The 25,011-nt window shown below is 42.1% G+C and overlaps 1 protein-coding gene across 2 annotated transcripts; it reads right to left on the bottom strand.

Moving 5' to 3' along the window:
* Positions 1–1,754: 1,754 nt before the first annotated feature.
* Positions 1,755–24,527, bottom strand: swt1 (SWT1 RNA endoribonuclease homolog). 2 transcript variants are annotated; one of them, XM_069718103.1, is made up of 16 exons: positions 24,313–24,527; positions 22,218–22,281; positions 20,979–22,037; positions 20,672–20,801; positions 19,960–20,061; positions 19,226–19,417; positions 18,230–18,323; positions 17,532–17,773; positions 16,964–17,109; positions 16,437–16,575; positions 14,070–14,209; positions 13,578–13,735; positions 12,234–12,380; positions 8,571–8,637; positions 8,391–8,458; positions 1,755–2,185 (listed from the first exon to the last, which is right to left on the bottom strand). In XM_069718103.1, exons 1-16 carry the CDS (start codon positions 24,345–24,347, stop codon positions 2,092–2,094), a joined length of 2,877 nt encoding a protein of 958 aa, XP_069574204.1. In that variant the 5' UTR covers positions 24,348–24,527; the 3' UTR covers positions 1,755–2,091. The 2 variants fall into 2 exon arrangements, with proteins under 2 accessions (XP_069574204.1, XP_069574205.1); XM_069718104.1 differs by having other exon boundaries at positions 24,309–24,527.
* Positions 24,528–25,011: the final 484 nt, after the last annotated feature.

Raw genomic sequence — 25,011 nt, forward strand, 5'->3', positions numbered from 1 at the left:
TGCCACTCGAAGCCGTTTTTTTTTTTGTGTGGTTTTCCAGCCCCTTTAAGTGTCTTTTCAGGGGAGATTATATACTAAGCTGGCTTCGGCAGGAAGGAACGACGACAGTCGCTCTGGGACCGGGGAGGCGACAGACAGAAGACCAGCTGGGCTTACTGCATCTGCATGACCTCGGACATCACGGCCTACTCGAGCTGTTTAAATCCCTAACCCCCCCCTCCCCCCCCACCGCATTCATTCACAAAACTGATCATCTCTGGACGCACCTGACGGTCACGCACACACACAAAAAAAGGCTTAAAACACCCGACTGGTGTGTCTCTAGTTTTTTTTTTTTTTTTTTTTTTTTTTCAGGCCACACTTTAGCAAGTCTCGATATAAAAAAAAAATACATTAATATATGTTGTGGACGGCTATTTACACAGGACTATAAATTATGACGGAACAAGATAAATCCGCTGAATTGTTTGTTCCTCCGGGAACGAACGAGGTTTGAATGCACTTGATTAAACCGCATTTAAAGAGAAAAGATCCCCGAGGCTCACGGCGAGCTTTTACACAACACGCAAATCCTTTCGTAGAAACCGCTGCTGAAAATGGTTTAAATTTAGAAATTACATAATGGAGGACATTGAAAAAAAATTCCTTGCATATTTTTTTTTTTTTTTAATAAATTATGAGGTGGCTTTTTCTGAGTTAAAAAAAAAAAAAAAATGCAGGAATAACATCGGCAACGAAAAGTCAAGAGTCTGAACAGCTTGACAAAATGTTTAAGAACGGCGGCGTCCGCGTGACGTCCAACTCTGCACCGACTCCATGACACGGGAAGTTTCAGACCCGTCGGCGGCCCTCGTTTACATGTCCTCTCCATGTCTGCCCTCCGCCCCCTCCCACATGACGTCTGATGCTCCAGCCTGTCTGTGTGTGTGTGTGTGTGTGTGTGTGTGTGTGTGCGCGTGTCACACGCCAGCAGCAGGAGTAATCTCAAGACCGTCTGCTGGCGTCACCTGCCTCTAATCCCCTTAGTCACCGAACACACACATGCAGCCACCCGAGCTCACGCTCAGGCTACGCTGCTTCACAAAGATCTGGTCCCACAGGGGGGAGGGGAGGGGTGGGGGGAGGGAGGAGGCAAAAAAAACCAACAACCATCTGTTTCTTATGTAATTTGACACATTGAATCCAGATATGTTTTCAGAATTGGTCTGTCACTCATCCTGTTTTCTGTTCCAGCGTGCTGACATGGACGTGGGGGAAAGTGAAATATAGCTAAATATAGACCGGACTTGCGCGTTTCAGTTTGTGCATCATCGAAGTGTTAACGACAGCCTCAGTGATGAGAAAGTAATATTCACTCTGTCGCATAAAATAAAACACGCTTCATTCGGACTTTAAGCGTAAAAATGACCATTGGGATTTTAGTTTGTGGTTCCAAGGAAAGTTGAACTTTTATTGCCTTGTGTAATGGGAAACAACTGAGTCGAGAGGAACCAAAGACTTCTGAAATCTTTGCATCATTACACGTTCGTCTGGTCCAAAAAAAAAAATACCGTTAAATAAATATCATAACTTCCTTGTTTATAAATAAAATAGAACCGTTAAAATAATGATAAAGAAACAAAAAAAACAGCTTTGTGATTACAAGATTTTACATCTTTAAATGTTTTTAGACTAAATTTCTCCTGAAATGAGAAAAAAAAAAATTAAAAAAAAAAAAATCACTGCACAACTGCACAATTACCATGCAGGAAATATCAGAACTTATCGAATTGTTTATACTGGAAAACAGAGCAAATAAAAAAAACAAACAAACAAGAAGTCCCGGTTTAATAACCCATTAAGAGTGACGGGGAACATCCACCCGCTTCAGAGAACAACCACGTCTCCATCGTACCAAAACATTGTTAAAGATGGAGAATAAAGAAGTAAACGGTTGCAGTCTGAGGAGGCACAGTACGAGCAGAAATGCCTTCAACTTCCAAGTTTTTTGTTTTGTTTTGTTTTGGTTGTTCAAGTAAAGAATCGGTTGCCTTCAAGTCGTCCGTGTGTCTGATGAGCCGACTTCCTCGCACCCGTCCCGCCCCGTCGGCGCTACCTGCTGTGGTGTTGACCCGCGGCCCGAGCGCAGCGGCCCAGGAGCTCTTGCAGTTGCATGAGCTGGCTCCCCCCGACTCCGAGCTTCTCCCTGGGGACACACAGGGAAAGACAACTCGGTTCACTACGAAACACGGAGTTGGAAACGGAGAGCAGAGCAGACACGGGAAGAAACGGATAACTGCGTTGATTTGAATTTTGGAAGTGCTTTAAACTGTAATACCACGAAGAACCAGAGTGGGCGCCACAGAGCTATGCCTCCATAGACTCCCGTTCAACTTTTCTCATGAAATACAAAGTCAAAGTTGTGTCCACACACACACAAGTCATAATGGTGTCATTGACTAAAGTCACTCCTTCTCATCAGTCGTCTGGTGGTCAATCTGAAAATAATTCTACCGTTAATTAAGATATTAGGGGTTTAAAAAAGCAGTACGTTCGGGAGCGTGTCCGTTTGATTGACAGGCCCTGTGGTGCAGTCAGGTTTAACACTACAGGCGGGGGGCGGGGCGTAGTGTCCTCGGGTTCCCAATCAGCTCCACCGCTCGCTCCACCCCGGCTCTTCCAAATACGGCCACTTCTGTTCTGCTGTTTGTTTGTTTTTTTGTTTTTGTTTTTTAATTAGGTGACTTTTGTTGACCTCTTCGGTGGTTTTAAGCGAGAAAGGCTCCTTTCACACGAGTGGCAAAAAACATTTTAAACCTAACATTATTATTATTATATATATATATATATATATATATATATATTTTTTTTTTACCAACTTTACACGGCGTCGGGCAAAACCGGACTTTTTCTCCCGCGGGCATCTCGACGCGTGGAACTTTCTATGTGCTGATTCGTGTTGGGCACAGAGTGTCCGCGGCGGACAAAAGAGCTTTCTGTGCGCGCTGCGGCTTCCAGAAGCTCTTGCATTTCAATGGCGGCTATTTACACACATTTCTGTTCAGCTGAACCGCATTTTTCCGGTTGCGACGACGCGCACAGTCCATCCAGGCAGCTACCAAGTGCATTAGTGCACACACGCACACACACACACACACACACACACACACACACACACACACACACACACACACACACACACACACACACACATTGGGCTGCGACAGTCTTGGCGACGGCCGCTCAGCAGACACTGAAGGGAGCTTGTTGCTTGTTGCTTGTTGCTTGTTTTGTTTCCTCCTCTGCTTTGTTTCCATCGGAACGTTGCGTAACCGCAGGAAGGCGAGGAGGACAAGAATCCGCCCCGCTGCCGACACCCCACGTTTTCACCCTCCACCTCTCCGTCCACTTCCCCCCCCCCCCGCCGCCGCTCCCGAGCTTTGTTTTCGCAAACCGGCGGAAAGGGCCCTCCTCCTCCTCCTCCTCCTCGTCGTCAAAGCGTGAACTTTAAACTCTCCGGCGTACACGGGCCGCTCGCGTCAGGGAGCATCGGACTCCGAGAAGGGTCTCCGATTTGGTCACGTGAAAGCCAGCGACGCCGTCGAATTCGACGAGAGTCCCCGACCCGGACGGAGAATGAGCGCGCAAAGAAGAGGAGGAGAGAGAGAGAGGTCGCTGCTTCTGTGTGTTACGCAACGGCCCGCGCGGGCTTGACAGGTGATTAACGGGTCTCCCCGGGAGACAGTAATGACTTGCGCTGAACTGAATATGATACGGGAAGAGGACATGACCGATTATCGCTTTCAAGCAGCCAATCAGGTCGTCCGCTGGAATAAAAAAAAAAAAAAAAAAAGCGTCCAATTGGGATTCCCTCTCTCCGGCAAACTATGACACACCTGGGCATCTTTCTCCACAATCGAGGTTTCAATAAGAGAAGAAAAAGAAGGACAATAGTGGGGAAAGATGCGCAGGAGGGGGTTCCTTCCCGTTGAAAAGATTATTGATTGGATTGTTATCTATTCATATGTGGTTGGTTTCTCGCAAATGGCTGCAGATTTCCTCTTCCCAACTGGAGAAGCAAATATCTTTCCTCTCTGTCACTGTGCACTCTTTTGTGTTTAGGTCTTATTCACCTTCTGATAAAATGGTTTACAGGAAACCTTCTTTTAAAGTCATTTCAAAATCATTTTGAAAGCAAAACCTTCACCTTGACAAGTGCGAAGAAAGGCTTATGAAGGCATGCCTGTTCGTGATGAAAAGGTGGGTCTGGGTTTGCTTTTGCAATGTTTGATGTATGTAAAGACATGCTTTGGGTTGCAGTCCAATTATATCAGTAAATAAAAAAATTAAACAACGATTATAGTTCAGTAACATTATGGAATAGAGGAAGAAGGGTATTTCTAAAATGGCTCTAATACATCCTTCCACGAGGCAGACTTGGTGTTCTCAAACACAAAGCCGTTTCTCTTCAGCGTAGCCGTTGAATACAGAGAACAGAAAAGGAAGTAATTAGAGGCCTCGGGCTTTCTTCCATCGAACCACGTGATGCTCCTTGTAGGTTTGTAGAAGAACAGAGCAGTGTTTCCTCCCCCCCCCCCCGGGTCATTCTGTTTGACTTATTTACATCACACTGACCAGTAAATATCATGACGTAAGATAGCGCCTGTAGAAATACGCTGAACTGGGGCTTCAGGTCGTGCGTTCGCGAGTCAGTGAATTCTGCAAGAAGTAGTAACAAGCGAGTTAAACGCGGACGCCAGCGCGCGACACGTGCGTTCAGACCGTCGGCACTCTTGGGCTCGAACCGGCGCACTCGTGGTTACAACGTTGGGGGAGCCGTGCGCAAGTGGCCGAGTCGTTAAAAAGACCGTTGCTAGGCGACGGCGACACGGACGCCGTCTAGAAGTTCGACATTTTCCCCGGACGTAGGTTACTGGCCGAGTTATGAAGAAAAATTCTACGCGACTAGAATTACACCAGATCAGCTTAACACCCGACGGAGGAAAAAAAAAAAAAAAAAAGAACTTCCACGGCCTCCCGCTTTTTTCCGTAAACGTCAGCAAACGCGTCACAGCTCGCGAACTCGAGTCTTTTAGAAAGGCTTGTCCCGTACACGGTCGGCACGCCTCCGTTAGGACGCGGCAGCTGGCACTCAATCTCAGGTCGCCAGCTGTCACTCAATCTCAGGTCGCCAGCCGTGGCGACGAGCAGCTAAAAACCGTGTCGCATTAAAACTCCCATCAGGCGTTCAAACCAGACGACGCGTCCGCAGGTGCAGCAAAATCGTCGGGCTCGCACGAGCAAGAGCACGTTCACACGTACGAACGCAGAAACAGATGTTTTCCCAACGACTTCAGGATAATCACAGGTGATTTCAAAGAAGAAGAAGAAGAAAAAAAAAAAGCACAAACCCACAGAAACAACATGACAAGCACGGCGACAGCAGACGATCGTACAGACGCCGGGCTGCGGTGCATTTACATATTTCTCGGACTGGAATGTGTTTTGGCAGGAGGCGAACCGAGCCGAGCTACGAGACATCACATACATTTAAAAAATGTAAACAGGCCAATCGAGACGGCTTTCAGAATAATGCCAACGTTAAACACAGACGTGTTTGCAGGACAAAAACGCGCCGCTCGGCGTTTATCGGTGGCGTTCACTGTGTTCTTCTTGCCACGCGCGTAGCAACCACCTCCGCATGCGCGAAGAAAAGAAAACTGCAGCCGGGCAGCTGCTGAACAAACGGTGTTTTCTGCACTATCTGAATTTCTTAAAATCAGATCTCTCATTCAGTTTATTGTTGACACTGTTACAAAGGCAGCCGTTAGTGAGAGTGATGAGCAACACCTTCTTTAATCTGACATTATGACTTCTTATCTTCCTGTTAATGATCGAACGGGCTCCTGGGAAGGGCCTCCCGTGCAGCCTCCCGTGCGGACTCGTGACGTCACGCGGCACAGAAATCAAATATTTAACATGGCGGATAACGCGCTCGCTCGGCGCAGGGCTACCTCGCTTCACGGCCGGCCCATGTAACGGATGAAATATTTACAATCACAACACAGCCAGCTAAACCTGTCTGTCTGTCTGTCTGTCGGCGGTGCCCTGTCGTAACAAAAGCTGGAGCGACGTGACGAGTTAAGTGTCTGCAAAGCTATTCTGGGAAGTGACACAGCAGATTTTGTCTTTATTAATAAATAAACCAGCACATTAGTATTTCATGCAAAAAAAAACAACAACAAAAAAAAAGTATTTGTAATTCAGGGAAATGATGCTTCCAGTTATGTAGAGATTACTTGTTTTTAAACTATCAGTGCTCTTTACAGTGGGTTCTGACGACATAATAATCACTGTTAATATAACCGAAACCAGAAAAGAAGGTCAGATTCATTTCTTTGAAGTGATTGATAACCGACCGTGAGTCTTATCAGATCAATTCTACGAATAGTGAAATTCACCGTTTCCTGTTGCTGGGGTCATGAAAACATCAGAAAAAGCCTGGGACAGCAGCTTTAGGAGAGGACAGACACACACACACTGTCCAGGAAATAAAGAATCGTTTGAATACACACACACTGTCCAGGAAATAAAGAATCGTTTGAATACACACAACTGTGGCTTGTTTCCACGGCAGCTGCTGGGTTCAACCTGCAGGCGCAAACACTGCAGCGATTTAGGTTCACAACTACATCCCGACGGACAAAACGGGCTATGAAATCAAAGTTTCTCCCCCCCCCCTCACCAAAAAAAAAAAAAAAAAAAAGCAATAGAAATAGAAGAAAGAGTTATATGGTGTTAAAACAGCGTGTGTGTGTGTGTGTGTGTTGTGTCAAGAATTACAACACGCATGACATTAACCGTTGATGACAACCTGTGGTGCATGTCACAATAATGACAATCAACAGGAATGCAAGTAATGTAGAAAAACAAGTAGCTTTATTGTGGATTAAATCTGACTGTCAAGTCTTTAAAAGTCAACCTGTGCTGGATTTTTAAGGCCAATACTGATATTTTTGTTTGAGAGTTAAGAACATCAAAGAACGACACATCAGCCCGACAATTTCGTAACATAAACACAAAACCAGCAGGTTTGTTTTATATTCTTTTTGTGTTCATTGTGACCAAGACGAGAAGTTATCAGACTATATTTTGCGGTTGGATTGTCCACTATTGACCGCTGTACGGTGGAAAAATCTGTGTAACGATGACAGAGTTTCCGAATGACTTCAAACCAGACTGTAATTTCAGTCTGTCAGATTTAGAAGTCTATCTGTGATTCATATAAAACACAGAAAAGCTCCAATATCTGATATTGGAGAGCTGGAACCAGCAGTGTATTTCTAAAAGATTTTTTTTTTTTTTTTTTTAATGTGAATAATTTGCATGTCAATCAATATGTGTTCACAAACTGTTGTTTGCGACATTTTATTTTGTTGGAGGTAAGTTGAGTTTTTGGAGCTTTAAAACCTTTTTTTTTTGAACAAGTGTTGCAACTGTTGCAAATTTGCACTTCAAATTTCAGGTTAATAACAGCTGTGCGTAGTCTAAGTTGAAACACGTCATATAAGCAAGATAAGAAGGATAATTGGTGTGTGATCATTTAGAAAGACAGGCATGGAGAGGAGGGAAAGGTCACGTTGTGGTCTTAAATTAACCCTTTAGGCGGCACTTCCTCAGGCTGCTTACAAATCCGACCGTCCTCTATAAGATACTTAGAATTTACAACTTAGTACAAATCAGATACGAGCCGGAAGTTTAAAATAAGCTGCTGAGAAGCTCAGCTCACCGAGGCGACACACAACTCACTTCGGTTGTGATCCTGGCTCAGCTTGTACAGTTCACACTTACTGTACCGCATTAGAGTTTATGAGACTCCACGTAGGAGCTCTGTTGAATCTTTCCCACTCTGCCGCTCGGTAAACATGGGGCAATGACTATTCAACGAGTCCAACCAATAACGTCGTCACCCTCCAAGACAATGTGCGTCTATGTGGCAACAGCTGACAAGAATGAAGAAACATCCCGGTGGTTACCGAGATCTAAACTACAAAGATCTGCAGCATGTCTTTAATGACACATGTTCACAATGAGTGTCACGGCCGTTTGGAAATGTTGGCATGGCTACCATCATTGTGAGAGCTCTGCTGGGGATATTTACAGGGAGGGCTCTCGTGCCGGAGTAACGGCCACGACGCTGGAAAAGCACACGCGGCCTGACCGGGCGTGCCACGACAATCCTGAGAGCGTGTTTGATTGTGATATCTGGTGAGAGGTACGTTGCTGCTAAACGCACACATCAGCTGTACATGTCAAGACATTTCTCTGTTGAACCAGAGACACATAAGCCATATAAATGTATTCATTATAACCATACATATTCCTTTATAACTCTTATGTGCATGTCCTACCTGTAGTCTGGCTGTGAGAAACAGTCCAGAATGTCTTTGGGCTGTAGCCTGGAATCCTCATTAACAATCTGAAACACAAAGCATATGAACTGAGCTACTGAATGATGTCGGGTCAAATTCATTTCAGGAAAATGGCAGCCATCCAAAATGTGCACCAAATAACTGTGACATGGCACCAACCTTATTGGAGTGGATGATGCTGAGCAGCGTGCGGGCTTCGTCCAAACCAGGGGCCGAGGACAAGACACTGAGGAACAAAAACACAAATCTTAAGAGACAACCTCTCCTCCAAGTGAGGATCGAAACAAGCTGCCGTCAATTTACACCTCAATGTGACACTTTTATTTTGTGAATTTGAGCCAGGGACTTTTACTTTTGCACACAACAAGAACATTTAAATAACCCCAAATTTGGAAAAATCCTTTAAAACATCAATAATTCGCCAAGATGAATTTATTAATTTGCAATCCTTTGGTAAAAATAAATGTGAACACACGGAGCCACAACCAAAATAAGCACACGTACGTACATCCATAATGCACACACGTTGAACACAATGAATGACTGCATAAAAGATCGCTGCCCTGAGGGCCTCACAGTGATGCAGGACAACAGACAAAAAGTTGAGCGGTGAAGAACGAGGAGTAGAAAGTGGTAATCTGAGCAGAGTCCTACATTTTCCACACAGGGAGAGAGAAATGAGTGAGAGAGAGAGAGATGGACAGAGATAGTGTGTATGGCATGAGTCATCGCTATGCTGAAACACGTGAAAATGAGTCTGGTCGTCTCCTAGGCAACGGTGCCTGAGAAGCCCAATATGCACATATATGTGCAGAGATAGTGCGCAAAGATGTTCACACAAAGTATAAAACATGGACTAATATTATTGCAGATAGAGATGAAGATAACAGGAGTAAAAAAAAACACATTCTAAAATATTAAATGATTTAATTACACAGTAATTTCTGATATCGAAATATCGATATCGTGTGTGTTTGTCAATACAGTATATATATATACACACACACTGTATACACACTGGGTACATAGTTAGATTTTTTTTTTTGTCATGATCCCTTAAATGTGGTTGTCCAATGCTTTTGAAACTTGTGACAATGATTTATAAATGAGGCAGGATTTATACTCTGCACTGATATCAGTGCAATGACACAGTAAACTTCATTGAAATCAGTAATTACTTTAAATAACCGAAAAACACAAATACACAGGGCAATTTCTAATTCTAATCTTTTTCTGCATTATTCTCTGTAAAAAAAAAAAAAAAAAAAGTTTTCACATCGGCAAACCGGCTGATGCGTCTGTGACGGGCTGATAGATCGTTCAGGCTCTAACTAGTATTCATGCTGCCAGAGTTTCCAATTTTCTGTCTTCAGATTACTGTGAACACTTCTTTAATCAGCATTTCACTCACAGAATGATGAATTATACAGCTTTTACTTTTTTTGGGGGTAAGTAAAACTTACTAGACCTTTGGAGAAAGATCCCCTCTGATTAATGCACCGCATTGTAAAGTTTCTTTACTTTATTTTAGAGTCTGACTTATGAGCCTCACACAACCCCACGCATGCACACAGACACAACAGCTACGAGCTTTAGTGCAACGCAAGATCTGTGTTTTTCAAAGAGGATGCAGTGGTGGCAGGGTTTGTCAGAGGGGCTTTTGTGCAGAGTAAACATCCGCACCTGCACCAGATTGAGGTCTTGATTGCGCAGCAACAACCGAACAAAAGATCGCACACGCTAAAAGCTACAAGTGCAAAGAAAACGAACAGATTATTAACATGAACTTTAGATTCCTCCTCTTCGGACTGATTAAAAGTGCATGAAGACCTACTGAAAGCAGCTGCAGGTGTACAATCACGACACACTCATCAGGAAATTATAGATTAACACCCCAACACACACAATAAGTACATGTCATTAAATCTACACCTACAGGGAGTATTTTAGATATGAGGAAACCCCTGTTAATGAAGTACCACTTTACTAGTCGTATAATGTATGGCAAAAAAAACCCAATAAGCAGGTGCTCAGAGGCCAGCAGGTTTAGGAATCCTCTGAGGACAATCAGGAGTTTATTGATCTGAGAGTGTTTGTGTTCAAAAGCCATACAGCCATGCTCTCCCATCATCACAGAGATAAATATCCAGACATAATCTTTTCTTTTAGTTCAAATTATGACTCTTCAAAAATCTGTAAATATTTCTATTTAACTGTAGAGATTCTGCACAAAGCTGCACGAAGCAGCATATCGTAGATTCAGTAAAGAGCACGAAACACTGAACGCAGGAAATAAAGCACGTCTACAAACATACCGTCAAAGGCGTTCCGATTAATTACAAACCACAACAGGAAGAAGATGAGGCGGTGCAGGTTAGCAGCAATGAGCTGGCATGATTCAAGCAGAGAACGTATACGCCCTAAAAACTTAACAAAACATCTGACTTTGATTATTTTGATTTAATTTACCTTCACATAATGAAAACGGTTATTTTCAGGAGCACAAGTCTTTCATAGTGGTTTTGTAGAGTTGGAGAGCTAAAACTGAAGTGGCTAATGGAATATAGCCATCATTAATTTCATTATTTGCAGCTGGTTTTCCTGCTGTGACACGTCAAATGTCTTCGGTGAAAAGGGGCCGTTGTTGAAAGGTTTCCCTGCAACTGCCACAGCAGCCGCGAGAGTCAAGATCGAGTAAATGGAAAGAAAGTAATAGAAGGACATGACGGAAAACAAGCCGAAAGCATTCATGTCTGATTAAGAAACAGGCCTACATCATCAGAGTAGACGTTCACAGAGCACATAGAGTCCTGTGAAAGTAGGTACACCCACTGGATTAAAGGTTAAAAAAAACAACATTATGATTGACCAAAGTTGAAGTTTAACTGGCAGTGGCCGTTTAAATGGGACGATGATCAAACACTAACAAATCCACCAAGATTTTGGCTCAAAAATAAGAAACGGAAGGTTGTGGGATGGAGAATCGAGCTCAATTTGTGATTAGAGGATGGATTGTTCATATGCGTTCATATCTCTTATGAAAGTCTGTTTAGATGCCAATGCAGGGACAAGCAGCCCAAAAGTCTTCAGGAGGTGAAGACGTCTGAGAAACAAATGCATTCTTCTTCCCGAAGGCACGGGGAGAAAATCAGCAGTAAGAGAGTGCAGCACTCACTGTTATATCAGGGGAAAGGTGATAAAACAAAGCTACAAGGTCAAGCAGATTAGAGACTGACCAACACTATACGCAGGACACGCGCGCACACACACACACACACACACACACACACACACACACACACACACACACACACACACACACACACACACACACACACACACACACACACACACACACACACACACACACACACACACACACACACACACACACACAGGAAGGAGCCGGCTGGCTAAGGATAGGCCAAAGACAGTTTAAAAGGGGGCTCCTTAGAGCAACTGGCTGTCAAGATAAAGGTGAGACACCCCTGTTAAGGCATGAAGAGGTTAAGTCAGAGGGTTTAGTAAGGAAGAACAAGTGGGGATAATGGACAGAGAGAGACACATATAGTAGTTGTGGAAGGTGTTGAAGGAGAAGCATTCGGATGTGTCAGATGACATTTGTAAAGTGACAAAATAGTGACCTTAACTCGTCGACATACGAAGACCATAGCCCCAAGCGAAAGAAGAAGCCGGTGCCTCTTGCACGCTTCGGCTTAAATGATCAAATTGAATAGCGTAACCGCAGTATGAAAGTGACGCGGACGGCATTGTGGCTGACGTGCAGACAAACGAAATGTGCACATGCGTGGGCTGCCGTACCTGTTGAAGGCTTGGAGCAGCTGCGAGACCGTAGAGGACAGTTTGTGCAAGCAGGCCAAGACGTCCTGTGGCGGCGGCGGACCTCCTGCTGGCTGAGCACTCTGCATGGTGTGAGGGTCAAAGCCCAGAGCTTTGAACACTTCCCAGCTGAGACATGACAGAAAAAAAAAAACCTCGGGGGGGTCAGTGGAATGGAAAATAACTCAATTAAATAACCTCCAAAGTGTTTCTGTTTCAGAAAGTTAGGTTCATGTAACCGTTTCTTGTCATTTTAATCACTGTGACACTTTTATACACATGACTTTTTTTTTTTTTTGTACATGTTCCTCTCCTGTTTCTATCAGCTTTTTTTGAGCTCGTTCACTTTGCTGAATAGTTTCCCTCTTGCAGCAGAAAACAGCAGCTTCTGGGTGACGAAAAGTAAAGATGATAAATAAAGTGCTCGAAGCCCGAGGCCACACGACTTATCGTTACCGCTGAACGGCTGCGGTTCGCATGCATGCGTGTGTCCAGACCGCCAGCGTTGCTGCTGTGGAACTGTGACACGAAGTTTGCCTTTGACGAGAGCCATCAGTATGATAACGCTTCATTTCATTTCATTATGCAAGACTTTATGGTACACGTGTATTTCTTTCATGTCTGTGACATATTATATTACATACCATAGCATGTCTCTTTAAAAGAGTCCGTTTATCAATTCCAGTACACCGTTTTGTTTTCCAACATGTCTTACCTGTTTTGTTATTTGTTTGTTTTTTTGTCTTGTATCTTTATACAGATAATTTCCTATTCTATCTGTATTACTCTATTTGCCTGATTTTATGTGCTTCAGCCTTGAACTGTTTTAATCTTGTTTTTCTATCTAAATCACTTTTCACCTTTGTTTTGAAAAGTGCTTTCTAATTAAAGCTTATTATTATTATATTCAGATATAACCGAAGTATTAAAACTATACTGAAAGGTGTAGGTTGTCGGTATGATGTAAATATGACCATCAGATATTATCACTGTCCGTTTTTGCTGAGGACTGAGTACCTCAAAAAATGACAAATAGTCTCGACTCCAAAACTGCAGATGATGCGCCGCTGCAGTGAGGCCTGAGCTGCACCTCAGACATGCGTCTCACACAGACTGTGTCGCTGCTCTGACCTGTTAACATGGGCACTGAAATAAAAATCCCTCGATTTCTAGTTCTGAGACTGTCACAAGACTGTAGGCGGCATGGCGTAATCCTTTAAACCAGCAAATGTCAGTTACTAATCAGGTTAGAAATTCATCATCCAACCGGTGATCTGCAGAATGAATTAAAACTGGAATCCCAGGAAAATTCCTGATTACACCCACCTTATTTGATTCACATTAGACCAGATGCTTTCAAAGACAGCCCACACTTCGTGGTGAGAGACTTGAGCGGTCGAGGGTTGTTTGTCTTCATCGTCATCATCATCATCATTCATGACGACATCGCCGGAAGAAGGTTCCCCCTCCACTGGCAGATGTGGCTATGATTTTTTTTTAAAAAGAATATTTTTAACATCAAGTTGTGTAAGCTAAGCGTTGTGTCGACTACAAAACTGCACACTGCTGTCTGGTCATTGTTGTTCTGGTGATCATGATTAAAACCTAAAACAGAACACACCTCCTCCTTGTGCTCTCCGACATAATATACTGGAGGATATAAAATAGGATGTAATAATTATATTTGAGGTATTTATACGCTTCCGAACAATCCCAACATACACGACATTTCAGAAAGTGTTGTTTCTAGAAAAGGAGAGGACTTTATCAACACATCAGAGGTGTAAATTTGAGCTTCCAGTCAAATGAAATGCTGACCTGAGGTTGCAGCTCATTAAAAATGTTGTCCATGACAGAGATGGCATGCGGGACGTGTTCCGAACTTTTCCAAAATGCCTTCACAAGCTCCTTAGCTTCTTGAAGGGCCTCTGAGGCGGCATTACGGTCCGCCGTTTCACCTGAGAGAACACACAGATGCGTACTGTATTGTTTATCAGATTACTGCAGTGAAAAGCGGACATGCGCACATAAATCTAACTTTCATTTGGCCGGCAATTAATAAGGCAAGGTGTGCTCAACGCAATTTAAAAACACCAAATACTGCAGCCCCTAAAATGAGGTTGAACCAACACCACTTTAAAACATTGCGCACAAAACCTGAACATTATAACCTTCATTATGACCATCTGCCACTGCAGGACTGTAGTTTAAGCTAGTTGGTCCTAATAAACAAGCTGAGTGTACGAGCACACACATGCTGTAGATATCAAACGTATGAAAATGAGGCAAAGGGGGAGTGGATGCTGACAAGCAGATGCTTTGACTGTGTAACCTTGTGAGAGGAACTGTTATGAATATAAAGATGGGAGACGGAGCCAGGCAGTGGGACACTCCGACTATAAACACCCCAGCTCAGCCTGACTTTGAGTGCGTGCGTGCGTGTGTGTGTGTGTGTGTGTGTGTGTGTGTGTGTGTGTGTGTGTGTGTGTGTGTGTGTGTGTGTGTGTGTGTGTATGTGTGTTTGTGCGTTTGTCTTATGTTCCACTCTGTTTGGAGACCTGCAAAAACGACGCACATTAAGCACACATCGCAATAAAACATGTATAAAACATATATATAGATATATATATGAGAGTGTAGAGCACTTTAACATGTTGCATGATAAACAAAAATATTTTTTGCTGTTTCGCTGTTATTTGGAAGGCTTTGATATATATTTTTTTTTTTTTTTTTTGTGGCCTCACTGGGTCCTTCACTAGAGCAGCTACATGTCTCTCCATAAGGCGTACTAATAACACCCCACCAATTCCAGTTGCAGCCCCAAAAATGTGCTTTGTTACTTTATGCACGCCTGTGAGAATTCAGTCCTCATAAGTATAGCTACGAGTGAAAACACACACCCTCACAGCCTGCTTTAAAAAAAAAAAAAAAAAAAAAAAAAATCACATGCAGTACTTTTCCACTCCTAGATTTGTTCTTAGCCTCACATATAGTTTATCCTTCCTTTCCTCCCCCTCCTCCTCCTCCTTTTCCTCCTCCTCCTCCTCCTCCCCCTATTCTCAGAGTCCTGGCACAGAGCCAGGTTGCGTGGTACCAAGAAAACCAGAGTCATGCATTGGAGCTTGGATACACAGAAACGGGGGCAAAACCGCATTGTTTCAACTAATACGAATTTGTGGTGTGGATTAAGATATTTTTGTGCTTATTGTGCAGCAGTCACCCCCACACAGGTGGACACAGATCCTGAGAGAGAGAGAGAGAGAGAGAGAGAGAGAGAGAGAGAGACACACACACACACACACACACACACACACACACACACACACACACACACACACACACACACACACACACACACACACGCGCGCGCGCACACACAGCACTGTAAGCATATAGCAAGTGGATCCAACAACAGCATCCAGGCCGAGAAGTGCTGCAGTGGGCGACTCAGCAGTTTTCTGACACATATTCAAGTCTCCCACTTTAGCAGATGACCTGATTCTGGATGTAGTTCTGTAGGGTTCTAGCGCAGTGCAGGGCAGACCACGTCATACCCCATGCAGGAAGGTCTTTATCTGAGGGATGACTCAGTGTCTTAACATTACTATCTGCTGAGGGATTAAAACACAACACTGTCCAATTAACTATTGCAAAGGTTTTGGATATTTGAGGTTTCAGCTGCGAGCAATGTGATTTCTTTTTTCAGACTACTTAGGATTTTTTTTCCACAAAGCCTCAGCTTATAGTGTTGAAACTGTTACAATGGAACAATGAATCGACGGTATTTGACTTAAGGCACATGAGGGAGCTCAGCTTGGCTGTTTAGCATCTCAAGTTCATAATTGTATTTCAGAATCTATTGTTCACATTCAAAGGAAGATTTAAATCAGCTACTGGGAAACTGGCATCAAACATTTTCATCTAAAGGGCATGATTTTATCAAGCCTTCCAAAATCTAAGCAACAAAAAAAAAACTATGTAAGAGGCCATGTACTGTAAAGAAGGATGGTGCCATTCCCATTTCCTATAACACAAACTGTAATAAAAAATGTTAACAGTGTAAAATATAATTAAATAAGCACATACGAGCCCAAAATAACCTTATGTTCATAGAAAATTGGTGGAAAAATACATAAAAGACTGTTGATTACTACTGCAACACATAATTATCTTCCACTTACATACCTGAGTTGAAGAAGTTGATGAGATTTAAAACAGTTTGCTGCTTCCTCCGAGGGACAATTTGCCCAAAAACAGCAATCCAGTGCTTTTTTAAACAGTGCAAGACATCTCGAAGAGTCCAGGGTGGTTTTCGATAAACAATCTGTTCACAGAAGAGAGAAACACAATGAAACACTGACCTAAAACTTTAAAATGACCATAAAAAAATTATGATTTATTACAATATCTGTATTACAGTTGAATACACAGGATGTGCTTGTCACCCATCATTGTGAAATGTAAATCTCAGTAGGCTGTATAAACTGTATGTACATGTCTGCATATGCACATATTGTACAAATCTGCGTACTGTATGTAAAGTAAACAAGTAAATCATCAATACAGTCGTTATTCCAACACTTTTTGAACTAGTTTCAACTATTTGCATTCTTGTTTACAGTTTACAGGAACATACTTGGCCAATAAAGCGATTTCTGATTTGGAGACATTCATTAAAATATACTCATAATGATGTGAAAAGTACATTTTACCTCCAGCCAGAGGTCCTGGTAAATTGCCTTCATCTCCACCTCTAACACATCAGACAGCACCTCCCGCAGACACTGTTCCAGTCCACAAACACATCTGCTGAGGTCCCATTTTGTCTTCTGGTCTCCTGGACTGAGCTGCGTGCTATCTGTGATCAATTACATGCATGCGTACCGCATATTTAAGTATAAATACATAAAGCAGACCATCTGCTGTCTTTTAAATGAGGGCATACTGCATGTGCATGTAACATGAGACCTAATAAGAGCATATGACAGAACCAGAAGTGCACTTTCACATTTGTAACACTGAGTCTGAGTTTCGGGAATTTTTTTTCCAGCATTGTATTTCTTTTATTTTTGTCATTTTTTTTGTTAGAACTGTTTCGATTGCTAAATTAAACACTTAATACATTGACTTGAAGTGATTGAAAAGAAAACAGGCGCATTGGAAGGGGTGGGTGGATGTGGTAAGTGCATAGAAGGTATGTGCTGTTACCTACTGCATGATGATAGAGCATGCCAAATTACTTCCTGTTTTGCATAAAAGACCCTTTAATCCCTGGCTCACCTTTCTCCACGAGTCCTACAGAAAGGCCTGCTTTCTCCTGCCTGTGAGGCTGTACTGTGGCGCTACTCCCGCTCGGCATTGGTGATGAGACCTGCGGGTGGATGTGAGGCAGCACGGGAGTCTGCATGCTCTGCAGGAAGTTAAGCTCAGGTCTGCATCTCTGGACCTCTGCCTCCAAATCATTCTTGCAGAGGGCCTTCACCCCACTCAGGATGGCTTTACAGCACAGATTCTTATCATTACTACAGAGGAAAGATTGGAAGCAGGTTTTTAATAAGGTGACAGTGATAACACAAACAACAAGAAGACAAATCATATTACAGATAGCAAAAATGATTTGACAGTGAAACGCTGATCCAGAGTCTGAATTCCCCCTTTAATTTAGCAAAACAATCTATGACTGTGTCTGGGGATAATGATATTAGGAGAAATAGGTCAAAATGATAAAGAAAGATGAATATAATTGCCACAGCAAATGTGAACCAAAAAACATTCCTGAACTATACTGAGAATTCCTGGCTCAGCACATCTATTCTTTGCCAATAACTGTGTGGCCCTCTCTTTCTCTCATCCCAACTGGAACTATCTGGCTGGACCCACTCGCAGTCACATGCATGTGCATTATTAGCAGACGACACACTCTGCAGCAGCAGCAGTATACTGTAGTGGGGGCGGGCAGGGGGTGGGGGGGGACTCACGTGCACAGGATGAGAGCACACTCTGGATACAGACGCTGGTATTGCAGACAGCACTGCAGCACTCTGTCATCATTAGTCTCAGCATTCAGGCCCTCTGGGGGACAAGGAGGTCCAGAGACAGAGGAAGGGACACGAGGACAAGAGTTACTGGGAGAAACAAAACAGTCTATATGAGGACAAAGACCTCATAATTCCTCAGAACACTGAAAGTACATGTCTTTTTATTTTTAATTTTTAAGGAGGGCGAGGTGGTGGTGGTGGTGGTGTGTGTGTGGGGGGAGTGTAAAACACAAGATGAAGTGTTCATGTATATTTGATAAGATATATTAAGTGCATATGTGCTCCAAATCCAAAATGATATCTCCCCCAAATCTCCTTTAACACACATCTTGTTGAAGACGTCCTGCAAACCGATGCTGAAAATGTAAGTTCTGATCCGTACAGCTAAGAATACACAGAAACAACCTGCCCTTGAGATGCACACAAAGTACTGCATGTAAAGATGATGAAGAGTTCTGGAGGAACGGCTGAGTGTTAGTGCCCTCTAGTGTCCATGCAGTGAACAGTCAAGAATTAAGTACTTCATGCACTACGCTGCTGCAATCTCTCACTTCATATAAATTAGGGACAATTCATTGTCATTAATGGTCCATAAGCACAGTGGCTTTAATTTCAAATAAATAAAGAAATCATGCTAAAATTTCACAGCAACTGGAGTGTTGATATGAAACATTATTATATTAGACTGATACAAACCATAACAAAAATCTGAAAGGAAAATGTTTCCCCTTCAGTTCTTATTATTTTGCTGGGGATTTCTCCAGTGTTTGTGTGTGAAGTGTCTTTTGTAATGAAGGATGCTAAGCCATCATGTTTTTGTCTTATACCCGACAGTCATAATTAATATGGATACAGGTTATGCAGACAATAACCACCCTGATTATGTAGGTTCCCTCTTTGGTTGTAATCAATTCATCTCTTTAAATGAGCCCTCACCGCTGCTCTCGGTAGCCTGCTGCATGGACTGTCCCCAGAGGTGCGGTTCCCGCCTCTTCAAAGTGTTGTGAATGTACGAGATGGCCGGGATGGCCAGGTGGGACACAGAACCAGACCAATTATTCTTCTTTTTGAGGTAATCCAGCTCCTGAAGCACCACCCAGGGAATAAGAACAACAGGGAAGCCCAGAGCTGAGAGAACATGAAGTGGAGACAGAGCAAAGAGTGGTGATTCCATATTTCACAACAGTGTGAACAGTTTATCCTTGGTGACGATAAATTGAAAAACTGTGGAAATAATTTTCTTATTAACAATTCTTTAAATAATAACATCCTAATGAGTGTTGTTTTTAACTGTATTAATGCTGCAATGAAATTATTCATTTGTCAATCTGGTCCAGATTTACATCCTGCTCCTCAAATGTGATGATCCCTGAATCAGGATATGACATATTGTTTAGGGTCAAGTTTTATTTGTTCTTCCTGTTCTTCTCACAGACTAAAATATTGTCTCAGGGCAAGTAAAACATGTAATGCTCCTTTTCTACCGGAGATGGAAATTGTGAAGTGTGAAGACATTTCTTGGTGATAACTTCAGGCATTTAGCTCGTAATGACACAAATTGGAAGGGGCACCTTGGCATCACACTTCATTAGGTAACACATGAAATGCCATGAATCATTTAACAAAACACAACTATGACTGTGTTAGTGATAGTTTATAGTATAAAACACCTCCGAGGCCTTCAGATCTGATCCTTTTCACGTAATCCAGGTTACTGAGGAGGATGTTGGTGTCCAGGACGAGGATCAGGTCTTGCTGACGGGGTTGTCTACCTGTGAAGACAAGTTGACATTTAGTTGAATTGTTTCTTGCTAAATAACCGAGTGAAATAAGTGAAATCATATTGTGAAAGTGTAAAATGTGATGACCTTTTAATGCGTTATATTAAAATCTTGTTTTGTATTTTCTGTGGGCTTCTGGTTTGATTATATAATTTTTTGCAAACGTGAGCAAACTCCAAACTACATTTGGACACCTGCTTAAAAAAAAACACTTAAAAATCTAATTTGAGCATCTTCAATCTCAAAAGTGTTACAGTTAAACTATTATTTATATTAACAAGTACAGCCATTAGTCAAATGTTTATTTTGTTGCGCAGACTAAACTGCTAGAATGTGACTTGTCAAGTTTTATTTTGTCTTTATCGTCGTGCGTCACTCTGAAGTCAAAGCAAATCTTTTCAAATTAAATATGAAGTTACAGGCAAATCAAACTAAATGTGGGGCCATCATAGGTATACAATTTTAAACTTTACTCAATAGTGGCTCCGAGTGGTTATTTCAGACCACTACACATTTCATAGTGTACAATACATGAGTGCATATTTGACACATGATGAGAGTACAAAGTTTGAAGAGTCTTCTGGAAAATGTTAAAACTTACAGTTTGTGTCTGCAGGTCCTTCGTCTGGAGAATCTATGTCCATACAGGTGAGCTCCCCGTAGCTCTGCATGACATTCACCTCCAACCTCTTCTCAGAGCGAGCGAGATGAAGCTCTTCCACCATTTGCATCTGCAGAAAAATACATTTTAAAACAAATACAATACAAATTTACAAAACTACAATTTAAACCTACAAAAAAAAAGGTCATTTAAAAAAAATTAAAATTTTATCTTATGAAAAAAGTACACAGAGGTTAACACAGCCACTGATTTATTCAGATTAAATGAGGGATGTTTTTTTTATTACCTGGTCGTACCATGACTCAGTGTTGGTATCATCTGTAGCGGGAAACTGGCCAAAGAAAGATGACCTCTTCTCTTGTACGTCACGCGGAAAATCAGGGGTAACGTCCAAACAGCTGCGAGCTGGTGGGACAGTTTTCTGCTCAGCGTCCGAAAGCTTAATCCTATGTTTGAGATTTGTGTGTGAAGAAATGGCATCATTCCTCTCAGCCTCGCTATCTTCTGGTCGTGACTGAACCTTTTTTGGTATCTTAAACTTAAGAGGCACCGATGATTTGAGAGAATGTATTTGTTTCTGAGTAGATGGCGACTGAGCTGTCTTGTGTGACACTGATATGACGCTCAACTGAGCTGAAGTGACATTCTTGAACATCTTTGAGCTTCCCTCTGAGGCAGTGTGCTTGGCTGAAGTGGAAGACTTCTTTATAGTAGAGGTAGATGAACCTTTTGAATCTTTACACGAGCTCTTTTTAACCTGAGTCTTCTTTTCTTTATGCCTTTGGCACTTCATTTTGACCAGCTCCCTTCTCTTCTGCTGTAGAGAATCCTTGGAGAAAGAGGATGTAGGTTCCCTGGTCTTGATAGTGCTGCTGCCATTTACAGCCCTTAGTAGGTCCTCTGCTGTCCACTTCCTCCTCTGCAAATCCTGCTTCTGTTCTTCCTGTTCAGCAGAAGCTACATAGGGACTCAGTCGCTGCTTTTTTGACTTGGATGGGTAACTCTGGGAAGAACTGTTATCTGACCCACTTTTAGACCTCTTTGTTCTGTGAGGAACTGCATTGTTGGTGTTGAGAGGTTTTGAAGGTCCCCTTTCCACAGTCTTACTTCCACTGACGGATTTATCTTTCCCTGAAATACAATTCTTTTCTTTACTGGAGTAATTTCCCCGAAGGAATGGCATAGAGAACTTTTTAGTTTTAGTCCACTGCTTCTCCTGATTAGCAGATTTCTGCTCTGTTGCTTCTGTTGTTGCCATTCTGTAGACAGGCTGTTTGATCTGGCGGTAGCTTTGGGAATCATCTTTAACGGTAGAAGAAACTGATTTTTTCTGTTTCTTTGCAAGCTATGTGTTGAGGAACAAAAGAAACATCACAGTCAGAGAACAAAACAACTAAGTGTGTCCCACAAAATAATCACATTTACATTTATCTTTAGTGGTCACGTACCATGATATAAAGTTACATCTCCTACCTGTAGCATTGATATTAAATGAAGTAAACATAAGTGACAGCCTTGTCCTCACCTTCTCATCTTCTTCACTTGAGGATGAAGACAACTTCTTGAGCTTTCTGTTTTGAGACATTTTCCTGTGAAGGTAATTTTGAAAAGTAGAAATGCTTTTCAGTTAAACTGTTGAAAAATTCCAGCTTTTCCAAAAAAAAACCCAACCCTTTTTGGCTTTTGAAATCAATGTCACTCAATATTAAAAGCATTACATGACCGAATGCCTTTTCTACAGGGCTGCCTATATTTTCATAATGTCCCAACTCTAAATGATTGGTCACAAGTTTGTCTGTTTGGTAGCATTATTTAACTCGTAGTATTATCAGTTCCGAAGTCCAACTAGAAGTTGTCTGGGGTTTAAAATACTTTTTACGGTATCTTCATAAAAATGTTAAGTTGAACTTTAGACTCACAACAGACGACATACAAGTCCACAGTTAGATGTTGCCGTTAGCTTATGGTGCATTCAGCAGCTGAGACGTGGAAAAAGTTCTGACTTCCCAGTTGAAAGCGTTCAGATTACAACAACAAAAAGGCAACATGGTAGCCCCCAGAAAATCTGCTCTATTCGGTGTCTGAATACAGAAAAGGACATACACTGTGTGCACAATTACGAGGCAAGTTGTATTTTTGAGGATTAATATTATTATTGAACAGCTACAGTGCTCTCGGTCCATCCAAAATGTTAATAAACCTCAAACCTGAATATTTAAGAAAGTAAAAGTGAGGTTTTGGCTTTCTTAGGAGAAGATCTGTGTGCAGAATTATTATGCAACTAAATGAAAAAACACATTTTTCCCATCTCACTTGTTTCTTTTCATCTGTTAAAGTGAGAATAATAAACAAACAACTCAAAATTTCCAAATAAACATTTAAAAAAAAAAAGAAATCAGTGACCAATACAGCCACCCTTCTTTTCAATAACAGTAATAAGCCTTCCATTCCAGTCAGTTTCTTGATCTGTTGACAATCAACTTTTTGTGCAGCAGCAACCACAGCCTCCCAGACACTGTTCAGAGAGGTGTACTGTTTTTCTTCACCGTAAATCTCCCGTTTAAGAAGGTCCCACAAGTTCTCAATAGGGTTTAGGTCAGGTGAGGAAGGGGGCCATGTCATTATTCTTTCATCTTTAAGGCCTTTACTGGCTACCCACGCAGTGGAGTACTTCGATGCATGTGAGGGACCATTATCCTGCATAAAAATCATGGTCTTCTTGAAAGATGCAGACTTTTTCCTGGACCACTGCTCAAAGAAAGTGTCTTCTAAAAACTGGCAGTAGGTTTGGGAGTTGATTTTGAGTCCATCTTCAACACGAAAAGGTCCAACTAGCTCATCTTTAATAATACCAGCCCACACCAGTACCCCACCTCGACCTTGCTGTCGTCTGAGTCGAAGTGGAGCTCTGTGCCCGTTACTGATCCGTCCACGGGCCCGTCCATCTGGTCCGTCAACAGTCACTCTCGTCTCATCAGTCCATAAAACCTTTGAAAAATCTGTCTTCAGATATTTCTTGGCCCAGTCTTGACGTTTCAACGTACGTGTCTTGTTCAGCGGTGGTCGGGTTTCAGCCTTCCTCACCTCGGCCGTGTCTCTGATCACTGAACACCTGTGTACTTCTGGGCGCTCCAGGTAGGTTGCAGCTCTGTAATATGACAGAACTGGAGGATAACGACTTCCTGGTAGCTTCACGTTTGATTCTTCTCAAATCTTTAGTAGTTAATTTGCGTCTTTTTTTTTTCTCAACACGTTTCTTGCGACCTTGTTGACTATTTGCAACAAAACGTTTGATGGTTCTGTGATCACGCCCCGATATCTTAGCAATTTCAAGAGTGCTGCATCCCTCTGAAATACTTTTTACAATTTTGGACTTTTCAGAGTCAAGTCAAAATCTCTTTTTTTTTTTTGGCCCATTTTGCCTGAGGAAAAGAAGCTGCCTAATAATTATGCACACCTTGATATTGGGTGTTGATCTCCTTAGACTACACCCTCCCTCACTAGACAAATGCACATCACCTGTTATGCTTAAATCCAATAGGCATTCAAGTTTATACAGCTTGGAGTTGGGAAAAAAAAATATGCATACAAATTATGATATGGTTAAAATACTCACTTGCCTAATAATTGTGCACACAGTGTACAACGTCGTCATCACCCACGTAGACCATCACAGGGACAAGAGAGAGTCGTTATTATTTGTACACTACATTTATACGCGTTGTTTTTTTTTTTAGCAGATAACGTATAAAACTAGGCGGTGAAAAGAAACAACAAAACCGCAGGCTAAATGTCTTCTTTACTGTCTGCAAATCCGGAAAACTTTATAAACGGAATAAAGGTCTAACACCCGGTAAGCGCATTACATTAGCGACGATTGTTTTTCAAAACATCCGGTGCCCTTCCGGGTTCTCTTCTTCTACTACTGAGCTGCTTTTCTTCTTCTCTCCGTTTTAATGCGGGTGGCGATAAGTGCTAAAACGCATTAGCGCCATCTACTACGTCGGATTGCGGACCACTGTTATCTCCTTAACCGAATCAAAAACATCGATATTCTTTCAAATAATGAAATAGTCCTAATCCCAGTCCCAGTCTTGCCTTCTGACTTCAAAAATGCTCTATAGGTATTGTAAAGTTTTCATGCTTCTACTTTTTTTCTTTTCTTAATGTAGCCTACCATATAAATGACTTTTTATTGCCTTTGTGTATTAAATGTGATTTAAAAATATGCCCCATACTTATATATTTACAAATTAAAATCAGATCCTTTAGTCATGTTATTATATGTTCTATTTTTGTAATTTATTCTGTAAAAGTCC

The sequence above is a fragment of the Brachyistius frenatus genome, unplaced genomic scaffold (assembly GCF_029030835.1).
Source record: "Brachyistius frenatus isolate BFR_SWC_R1_liver_20210118 unplaced genomic scaffold, ASM2903083v1 Contig_186, whole genome shotgun sequence".
NCBI lineage: Eukaryota > Metazoa > Chordata > Actinopteri > Embiotocidae > Brachyistius > Brachyistius frenatus.